Source organism: Mchenga conophoros, linkage group LG1, assembly GCF_057382185.1.
Source record: "Mchenga conophoros isolate Kocher_MC1m ecotype Shallow Benthic linkage group LG1, M_conophoros_male_GT1.1, whole genome shotgun sequence".
Classification (NCBI taxonomy): Eukaryota; Metazoa; Chordata; class Actinopteri; order Cichliformes; family Cichlidae; genus Mchenga; species Mchenga conophoros.
The window spans coordinates 42,759,582-42,770,417 of NC_140526.1; the positions used below are offsets into that span (position 1 = coordinate 42,759,582).

Below are 10,836 nucleotides of genomic sequence, written 5' to 3' on the forward strand. Positions count from 1 at the left end.
ATGATACATCACAAACTAAGTGACTGCAGCTCTGACCACACAAAGACACAAGGGTAAGCTTTTTTTCTATTTTCAACAGTGTATTTCATTAGATCTCTCTCTGTGTGTGTGTGTGTGTGTGTGTGTGTGTGTGTGTGTGTGTGTGTGTGTGTAGGGAGAGTGGGGGATTTAGAGCACATTTTATTGTATTTATGAAAGGCACGTAGTCTGCTATGTGACTTAAAGAGTAGTGAGTGTGCAGCATCAGATAATTATACTTGTCTTAACAAGTCTTGCACAGCTTTTGAACTTAGAAATAGTCATATACACATTTGTTCTTATTCAGCAGCAGAAAGCGTCAGAGGTGACACACAAAGCCTTCAGCATCTGTGGTCTTTGGTGTTACGAGTCCTCGGCCATCTGTCTGCTGGCTGTGTCTTCATGCTGCACAAACCTGATTAGTGCTGAGTGCACAGTTGTGTGTACCATCTCTCTCACACACACACATTAACACCTAGAGACAAACTGTAGGTTTGTTTGTTTGTGAAAGAGGCCGTCCATTCTCTAATCTGAGCTCGAGATGACAGAAAGGAAAAGCTCATGATGACGGTTTTCTAGGAAAATCCTTTCTCGCTGCTTCATGCTCTGTTTATGAATGTGATAAACACTTCAGCAGAGCTCCTCTTCGTCCTTGTTTTCCGGATAGGAGTAGTTTCTATGAGCCTAGAGGAGGATAACAGAGGCTGCATCATTCCTACCGATGCAGAGTAATGATGGTGTCGTGGTACCTGTGTGCTGATGACTGAGAAATGGATTGAGCGTTGTTGGCAGTCTGACATCTTTATTCAAGCCTGACTGAGCATGGAGAACACAACCGTACCTTACAACAAAAATTGTACTGTTTGACAAAAAGAGTAGTTGAAGGAAGATTTATGGATTGATTGTGCTGATGAGGACAACCTGTACTCACTGAACCGCTTCGACGTCTGATGTGCATCACCTTTATGAAGATGAAAATCGCCTGCTGAAGTTGAGTGGAATCCCCTCTGAGGAGGACAAGACTGGACTTGGACTTTGTAGCACAGACTTATTACTGTAGAATCTAAACATTCGACAGTTGTTGATCCAAAGTAACACTCAAAGCAGTGATGCTCTTACCTTTCTTCACATGCTGGAAAAAGTAAATACAAAAAGCATTAAAAGAAATTATAATAACCCTGTTATCACATAATGTTAATTGTTTTTATAACCTTATTGAATATATTAGCGATAACAATAATGTTTGACAGATTACAGAGAGAAAAAAGAGACGGTGTTCTATTTGGCCTAATGGAAATCTTCAGGCTTCTCGTGGGAGGAATCATCAGGGACTCTAATATAAAAGCAGAAAATATCGAAAGGCCAGCAGAAGTGGAGTGCACACTTCTGCAGTTAGAGCGGAGGGGTTAGAACAGGGCCACTGCCTGAACGCTGCAGCTCTCTGAGCTTGTGGAAATACAGATTGTTGTGTTTCCTTTCAGGGAGCACGGCGGTCCACATTACAGGTCCACAACTGGAGGGATTGTGTGAGTTGTTCTATGGCTGACTTATCTTTGTTTTCTCAGTGGACTGAGCAGTATGGATGGTGTACCTCTGAGGGTGCCTCAGAGTGCTTCCTTTCAGGAACTAAAATATTCTGTCAGTACGACTGTCCCTGACTACTTCAACATCCTGCAGGAGACAGAGGTGAGTGTGTTTCTCTCTCTTGTGTTTCCCTGTTTGTTCCTCCTCCTTGCTGTTCTGTCTGTTGTGCAGTGTACCTTCTTTGCTGCACTGCTTTGAGCTGTCACCATTATTTCACTCCTTTAAAAAACACCAAAACAAACAAACCCTATCACACTGACAGGTGATAAGTTACAGGAAGAACCATGGCTCAATATCTGACTTTTTATGTTTTTTGTATGTATGTGATTAGTACACACTTACTAGCACTGCCAAATAAAAGACAACATTGCTCTTTACAGCTTTATGAGTATATGAAAGATGAAGGTCGATCTCGGACAAGAATGTTACAGCTGATCAGATTCCATACACAACATCACAGGTCTCTGTGCAGAAGAGTGCAGTCCTAGGATCAGCTGAGATACTGCACAGAACCCTCAAACTCGCAGGTAGAGGGCCTTGCACATACCACTAAAGGATGTACGCTTTAACAGGTAGCACTGGTATGGATCTGTCTTAGATTCAACCAGGTGCTGGAAACATTTCGTAGATTTTGGTCCATATTGACATGACGTCAGAACCCTGCACAGGAGGGTAAGCCACAGAAGATCACAGAAAAGGCTGGATGCTTGCTGAGTGCTACATCTAATCACTTTAATAGAAAGTAGATTAAATGGGAATGGGATAGAAAAGGTGGTCGTGACAATACAGAACATAGTCTGTCTGTTATTTTTATTTATTTATTTATTTGTATACCACTTTGGTCTACCAGGTGTGTTTTTAAAGTGCTGTACAATACAAATTTAAATATAATAGTAAAATAGCAAAAACCAGACATTGCAAAAAAAAAAGAAGTCAGTCACCCACAGAGTTAAAGGCCAGGATGGAAGATAAGAAACATCTGACCCCAAAATAAAAACTGTCATCAAAGCTACCTGGGCTTCAAATCACCTCCAAAGGGCTACGAGGGGATTGTCTCCATGCCACATTAATGCAATAATTAATGGGAGAGCATCCCTATCAAAGTATTTTTCATCCTCATTACTGAGTACAAATCAACATACTTTCCAGATGTTAGACATTTCTGTATTGTAAATGGTTTTTAGAGTAGTCATTGGTAATAATGTGAGATGCTAGATGCTACCATAAGTTTCACAAGCCTTACATTAGCCAGTCAAGTGTTGTTTACACTCAACTGGCTAATGTTAGCAAGCCAAAAGACTAAACAATAAAATAATGAAAAGCCTGTCATCATTGAGTTGAATTTAAAAATGTAGCTTCAGACCTACAGAAGGACTTACACGATGTTTGCATGTTTGACAGTATGGATTCAGTCTGGAGAACTGGGTGCTAACTGGGCTGCAAAGTGGCTTTGCCACCCAGCACCAGCTTAACCCCTCTTCCTCTTCATCAAGCCTGCTGTCATCTTGTCCACCATACTGGATGCTGTTTAGCAGCCCTCGACAGCGGTCCCACAGCCTCAACTCCTCCATCCTGCGTACCAAGGCTACCATCTCACCTTCAGATGACGAAGAGGGCACTACACAGAAAGCCAGGACGAGTTCCATAGTGACAGTGAGTCCGGGGGAACAGCGTCCTTCTGCAAACTGTCAGCGTGGTCAGAGGAAAGCACAGAAGGCCTTTGTCCCTGACCTGCTGAACCCCCCGGCCTGTCTGAGCAGCCTGCCCCACCAGCGCAGAAAGAACCTGCGCCAGTGTTCACTGTCAGTGCTCGACACGCCCACACAACAAGATCCCAACACAGAGACTTATCCCCAGAGCACTTCATCACACACAGCCTCGGACACGAGGATCCCTCCCAGCAGAACCAGCACAGCCAGCATGGTAAGAGGAACACGTGAGCTGTGTGTTTATGTGTGCGTGTGCTTTTGAAACTTTTACTGCAGAATGTAATACACAGTACAATACAGCTGATGACTGTGATACAGCATCACTGTCCAGGGAAAAAACACTAAATTCATACAGCCGTCTTCCAGCTTTACTTTGTGTTTATTGTCATAATTTCAGTATGTGGCTGTTCATTCACGAGGCCATGTGAGTCGGCAGTGTGGCGAAGTCTCAGTAGTCTAGACTATTGATAGTTCTATTTCCTGTCTAAATATAGCTTGAAGCTCATGGCAGTACCATCACCTGAGCTGCACGGTCAATCTCGAGTATAACTAGAACCAGACAGGCTCAGCATGATAACAGGTTCACTCTGTTTATGGTCAGGATTGTGACTATTGAGATGTGTCAGATATTCTCATGGGATTACATTTCTTTTAATGTCAGCACTATTAACTATGAAAGGAAATAAGGTCTTCCTATCCAGCTTTTCTCCATTTTGCATTTTCAAAATGTTTTTCATGGATTTACACTCTAAAAATAATCTGCGTAAAGTATGCTCTCTGAATGCAGCCAAGGTGCAAGAGCTTCACGAGGATTAGCTAGTGTGAATTCTCACTAAAGCTGCATGTCAGGTCTACCATGCCCTGTTCTTTCTCAGCCACTCGCTACATTCACTGCAGTCTGCCATTTCTTAGATATTCAGACCAGACACCTGTAGAAACCCCCCTGTCATGTCAGGCCCCAGGGGTTTGTCCTCCTCTGCTTTGGACTCTACAGCAGAACTCCTGTCAGCTCTAAACCCAGCGGAGAGAGAGTTGCTGGAGGCCATCACTGCAAGGGGCTACTCTCTTCATACTGCCATCACTGCCCTTCAGAGGACAGGACAGCAGACCCCAGATGAGGTCAGTGTTATATCCAACAACAAGGCAGTGCTGCTCGAAAACACTTGGTCAACTTTTGGCTCCAGCTGTCGGGATCATGCAGTCTGTTCTATAAACACTGATGCAGTACAAATACAGCTACTATAAGTCAGTGTGAAAATAGTGGTCACACTTGGACCTACAGCATTATGGGTCCATGAACCAAACAGAATAAATCTGAAAGGACAAGAAAGGATAGGTGAGAAACCAGGATCAGCCTTAACTGTGCATGGATTAAATAGCTTTAAAGAAACAAACTTAGTCCTTCAGCAACATTTGTTAGTTCTGATGCTGGAAGATTAAAGACTAGTGTATTTCATGATTTCACAGAGCTCACACTCTGATCTGAACTCTGTGCCTCAGTCAGTATGAGGTTCTCTATCATTGGCTTCGTCTGCTCACCCCTAACTTGTCGTGGCAGATGGTTGCCTTCCCCAGCCTGGTTCTGCTGGAGGCTCTTCCTGTTAAAAGGGAGTTTATATTTCCCACTTTCACCAAATTTCTTGCTCATAGAGGGTCACATGATTGTTGTTGTTTTTTTCTGTTTTCTCTGTATTAATGATTGGTCTTTACTAGAGATGATGCGATACCATTTTTTTTTATGTCCGATACCGATATCATAAATTTGGATATCTGCCGATACTGATATGAATCCATATAGTGTGTTTTTTAATCAATATTTTATTTTTTAAATATTTTAATCAATCAATTTTAATATCTTGCTGCTTTTTGTATAAGTTCATACTCTGTTATACCTGTATGCAAAAAATACACTGCACCCAAAATATTTCATAGTTCAGCAAAATGGATCAATCTAATAAACTTAAACCTGCAGCATCCTCCCTATTCTGGTATTTTAAAGAGTAAGCAACCTAACTAATAGGGTTGCAAACTCCCAGCAAAAAAAAAAAAATAAAAATAAAATAAAATAGGGAACCACCCCTCACGCTCCACCTCATGATGCTTAATCAACGTAATCAACTTTAATTTGATGCAGTGTGAAAAAAATGCACAGAAATAAATTATTTTCCAAGAAATATTAAATAGATTCAACATCTTTGGGTGTAAGATTCAGATAATTATTTATTAAAAGCTCGACATTTTAAATGAGAATAAGAAAGAAAAGTATGTCTTTGTGCCCCCTTTTCCCTGTTCATGCCCTATCGGCCCCCCTGGCTAAACTTTGCTAGATCCGCCCCTGCACAGTTACCAGCCGTCAGCTGCGTAGAAAAAGATCCTGGTGTAGAAAGTAATATTAAATAAATTCTAACAGCAGCTTATCAAGCTTAAACGTGCTGCTGTCGTGCTGCTCTATTACATTTTTTATTTCTCTCCGATATCCGATCTAGTAATTTACGTCAGTATCGGACCGATACCGATACGTAATATCGGATCGGTCCATCTCTAGTCTTTACATAACAATATAAAGCACCTCAGGGTGGCTGTTGTTCTGATTTTGCACTATAAATGAAATTGAATTAAATTGTTATCTTCTTAATCACAGTAATAAGAAATGACTGCCTTACAGAGCATATTATTGTGTTCCTGTTTGGTCTGGACACTGTGCTTTGTGTATGTTAGAGCAGAAACAGGTTGCAGTAATGTGTGGATGGTGGATTAGTGTTAGTCAGAGCATTACTAAAGTTTATATACGTTGTAGAGGAACATCCACAGTTTCAAAGGCCTGTAACAGAAAAGATGACACATACGTTTTAACGAAATGGTTGGTTTGGAAAGTAAGTTGTTGAGAAAGTTCTACAGGAAAGTTAATTTTTTTTCCCCAAATCACTTTAAACTTACTCTCAACTTCACTGAATATTGAAAACAACAACTGGCCCTAATATAATCCTCAGCTGTCGCACTCATGCACCAGGGTTGTGTTTTTGCTTTTATTTATCACCCATCTGTAAACAAATGGAAAATATAAAATTACATTTTACAAATTAAACTACACATATTCATACTACTTTTTAATTTATTACATAAACCTTACCCAATGAATCAATCAACTGACTAACAAAAAATTATTTGGCCGTTATTTTGGTTAATAATGGAGTTCCACCGGGTTCTGTGCTAGGACTAGTTCACCCAGATACCCAACTTTATCTATCCGTAAACCCAGATAATGCGCAACAATTAGTTAAACTGCAGGAATGTCTTAAAGATGTAAACATATGGACTACTCAAAATTTCTTGTTTCTAAATGCAGATAAAACTGAGGTTGTTGTATTAATTGAATCTGATTGGAAACAGTCAATAACTTTTTCCATGTGACAGCTCTTCTCTTGTATGAATGAATATTTGGCAGATCTTGAGTTATCTGGTGGCGTGTGACCACTTGTGTCAGCTGGGTTATGACATGTCCCAGGTGGAAGAGGCCTTGGAGATGTTTCAAAACTGTGAAACAAAGGTAAGTTTTTAAAGTTATCGGAGACAACAAAGCTTGGCACTTTTTGTCTGATGAAGTCAGTTCGATTAGAAACTTTAAAGAAAGTAAATGTTTTCTTTCTCGAGGCAAAGGAGTTCCTACACCTGCTGAATCAGTTCAATGAGATGGGCTTTCAGAAGAATGCCATCAAAGAAGTGCTGCTGGTTCATGAAAACCACCGAGATCGGGCCCTGGAGGAGCTGATGATGCGTGTGTCCTGATAAAACACACACACTTTTCACATTGATATCTTGCAGACAATCATCTGTATTCTAAAAATTGCAGTCATATCTGACCTTGTGCTGGTATGAAACAACTGCACACATATAGTTGATGCTGACACTGCATTGTTAGATGATCTATTCATATTTCTGAATTAACCCATATCTTCTTTACCACTTTTTTAGATTCGTTTTGGAACAAAAATACTCTGATTAAAGTCCTGCTGTGTCTAAATTTTGAAGTGACGTAAATATTTGTAGTAATTGTGAACAAACTTATTAAAAGTGTGAAATTAATTTACACCATGACCATCTGTTTTCTTCAAGGACTGTGCAATAAAAAGTGTATATTACAGGGTGGGTCCCACAAACAAACACGATAAAAAGCTACATTAGTGCTAGCTTTGCAGCTTCATCCATCAATCCTGCTTTGATTCCTCCGTAGACAGTCTGAACAGTAAACAGTCTGAAATAATAGTTTGGGCAGACTAAACCAATTCTTTAGAGGTGCGATTGAAACAGCTGCAGTGTGGGCTGTAATCCTTTGCCACATATTATTAGAATAGAAATCAGAATGATGATCACCAGCTTTTAAATGTGCTGAGAGCATCCCAGGGGACATCTGTGACAGACATCAGTGTCTCTCAGGTTCTGGCTTGGGCAATTTCCTAAAAGGGAGGGAGTGGGTTTAGGAAGCCTCATCAAAAATGTATATATGGATCCAATCCTGCCAAAACCTTTCATCTCACGCCGGAGCCTCCATTTGTTCTCCTCTATGGTGTACTCTGTGGTCACGTGTCTGCTGAGCGTGAACACAGAATCTCCTCTGACCGCTGCCGTGAACAGAGAGCTCTTGCTGTTCCCGTACTGACCGGACATCACTGTCCACTGATCTGAAGTCAGGTTGTAACAGTCCATCACACATTGTAAGAAGTCTTCACATGGTCCATTCCGCATCACATAGAGGTTATCCCTGTGGGCCACCATATGAAGACCATAACTGTGCTGGCGGATGAGTGTAGTGACCAGATTCCACCGATTGTGTTCAGGTACGTACTCATGGATGTCTGTGGCCCCTTTCCCTTTCCAAAGACAGATATAGATCCTCTTCATGGCTACAGTGGACACCACTGAGGCTGCAGGGCACGGGAGGGAGGAAACAAAACTCCAGTTCTGATCAGACAGCCCATATCTCTCCACTGATGACAGAGCCTTCTTGTTATACTCCCCTCCTATAGCATAGAGACATCCCTCATGACCTATCAGAGAGAAGTTGTAGCGTAGCTGCTGAGGTCCACAAATCACTGACCATGAATTGGCCACGGGATCGTAGCAGAATCCAGTCTCCACCACCTTCTTGCTTAAATCATACAATCCTCCGATTATGTACAGTTTGTTGTCGAGGACTGCCACGCCTGCCATGATGGTGCTGGTGCTCATAGGAAGATGTGTGAGGATTCGCCACTCTTTTTGCTCTTCATCCAGATGACACACTGTCCTCTGGGCATCCTGGAGCAGCTCAGTGGATGGAGAGTGACTGCACACTGCCATGTAGCTACTTGGGAGAAGAGACTCAATGTACTCCAGCAGCTTACTGGGTAAGCTACGAACCTCCTCCCCTAGGTCAGCGTAGATGTCTCTGATGAATAAAGCTGCTCTGTGGAACAACTCCCACTCTCCGTAGGTTGCAGCTGTATGAAACATGAGCAAGCAGTTTTGGGAATTTATAATATTGATCAAATGCTTGGTGAGAGCTGGCACCTGGAGAAAAGCCGTACACTCTATTGCTTCGACGATCTCGTCACTGTTGAGGATGGGTCGCTTCCCATCCAGCACCTGCAGCAGAACTTGAAATCCCAGATTCCCCACACATTTCAGCTGGACCTCCTCCTGTTTAGACTCTCTCATTCCTGACTGGAACAATGCTCTGAAGTACTCACAGTTTTTGACTACAGTGGGTTTATCCACAGTGAAAACACAGTCTTTAATGCTGACTCGCAGGCTGTCTGCTCCCTTATATTGTCCTGACTGTTGGCTCAAGTGTGGGCAGCTGCTGGACTCCATGACATCTGTTCCATAAATCTTCATTTCATCTCCGGTGGAACTGGAAACGACGAGAAAAGTTTGAATCACGCCAAACTACAGCACGTAGACTGCGTCGTACCACAAGCTTGAGCGAATCCCTCTGATCCAGACCAAGGGTATCTGACACTGTATAAACTATTTGTTTGCAGAGCTCTGACAACAGACTCTATACATAGCAGCTAGAGGTGTGTCACAGTTCAAGTACATTATGAGGACATGCAGCCAGAGCAGAAAGAGGAGCTGGATAGTAGCTGTCAGTGTGCTGATGATTCACCCTTCATTTGTGGCTGACAGTTCTGGAACAGCTGAAGCTTTGTCCTTGATCGACATAAGCAAGAAAACTAAAACAATGGGCTTTTCCCCAGGGGCAGGACCTCCACTGGTATCTTTATCTTATGTTTATTGTGTCTTTTTCCAACGTGTTTCCAACACTACAGTCGACATAAAGGCAAATGTACAGGTCTACACAGGTTATAGTAAGATTCTGCTCATAATTTCAAAATTAGAGTGAAGTTACTCACCCCGGTTCTGTTAGCCGTCAGGGCTGGGGGGCTGGGAGGAGGTGCTGGCCGTCAGACTGGGGTCTGGGATGCGGGGCCTCCCTGGTGGTGTGTTGGTGGTCCTTGTCGTCTGGGGCTGGGCGCTCATGTATGTACCGGCTCACTCCTGGTGGCCGATTGGTGGGGCCGGGCGCCTGTGGCCCGGCTGGGCTCCTTCCAGGGGGTGGGATGCCCTCAGGCCTCTGGTCTCAGGGCCTGAATCTCGGTCCTCTCTGGCACAGCTGGCTGCCGGCAGAGCCCGCGGGCACGCCACTGCAACCCCCTCTGGTCTCTACTCCGCAGCTGCTGGGTGACCTCTCCTTTGGGGCTCTACTCAGCTCTTCCCAGGAGGGTGGCACGGTTCCCCCCCTTTGGTGGTGCTCCTCGGGTCCTTGTACTCTGGGGCCTCTGGATATCTGGGGCCTGGATCTCCTCCATACCTGCTTCATACCCTGGTGGACGGGGCTGTGGCCCCCCCACACTCCCTAGCAGATCGTTACATGGAGAAACCTTTGGAATGCAAGCATGCTGATCCACACAGGTATGCACACAGGTGTACACACGGGTGTTCACAGACGCGGACTACAGCTTTCTTGGCTGCTGCCTCAAAGCACATTGTGCGCTGTCTATCCTGCGTGCTGCACAATATCATTTATTATTTAGTATCTACTGTTATCTACTGCTAGCTAGTTTATTGTGATGGTGCCGTTTTTATTATGTTGCTCTTTGTTGTTTGCTTTCTCTTCTGTTTTTTTCTCCATACAGGTGACCCAGGTGTTTTGTTTGTTTTTCTTTCTTTTTTCTCCCCCTTCTCACCGTCTCTTCTCCCCTTTGGTTTTCTTTCTCTCCCTCTCTTTCTTTCATTCTTTCTCCCTGTCCTATCCCCCAGTCATGTCTGTCCCGTTTGTAGCAACCGAAAATAAAATAAATTCATAATTATATTAAAGGTCAATCAAATGGACCAATATGGCAAGGCCATGATGATCCACTTGGTAAAATAAATCCGCTTGGCATCTTTCTTGGCCTTAAGACAACAATTCTGATGCTATAGATCCAAACGGGACACAAAAAAACAACAAAAACAAAAAAACAAAATTAGAGTGAAGTATAAATAT

The 10,836-nt window shown here is 43.0% G+C and overlaps 2 protein-coding genes across 2 annotated transcripts; one reads left to right on the plus strand and one right to left on the minus strand.

Moving 5' to 3' along the window:
• ubap1lb (ubiquitin associated protein 1-like b) lies at positions 1-7,381 on the plus strand. Its single transcript, XM_085279156.1, has 6 exons — positions 1-53; positions 1,584-1,704; positions 3,004-3,525; positions 4,224-4,430; positions 6,757-6,858; positions 6,963-7,381. The coding sequence occupies exons 1-6, from the start codon at positions 1-3 to the stop codon at positions 7,095-7,097; spliced, it is 1,140 nt and encodes a 379-aa protein (XP_085135282.1). The 3' UTR covers positions 7,098-7,381.
• A 307-nt stretch (positions 7,382-7,688) lies between these two features.
• kbtbd13a (kelch repeat and BTB domain containing 13a) lies at positions 7,689-9,185 on the minus strand. Its single transcript, XM_085281405.1, has one exon. It carries the CDS (start codon positions 9,183-9,185, stop codon positions 7,689-7,691), a length of 1,497 nt encoding a protein of 498 aa, XP_085137531.1.
• Positions 9,186-10,836: the final 1,651 nt, after the last annotated feature.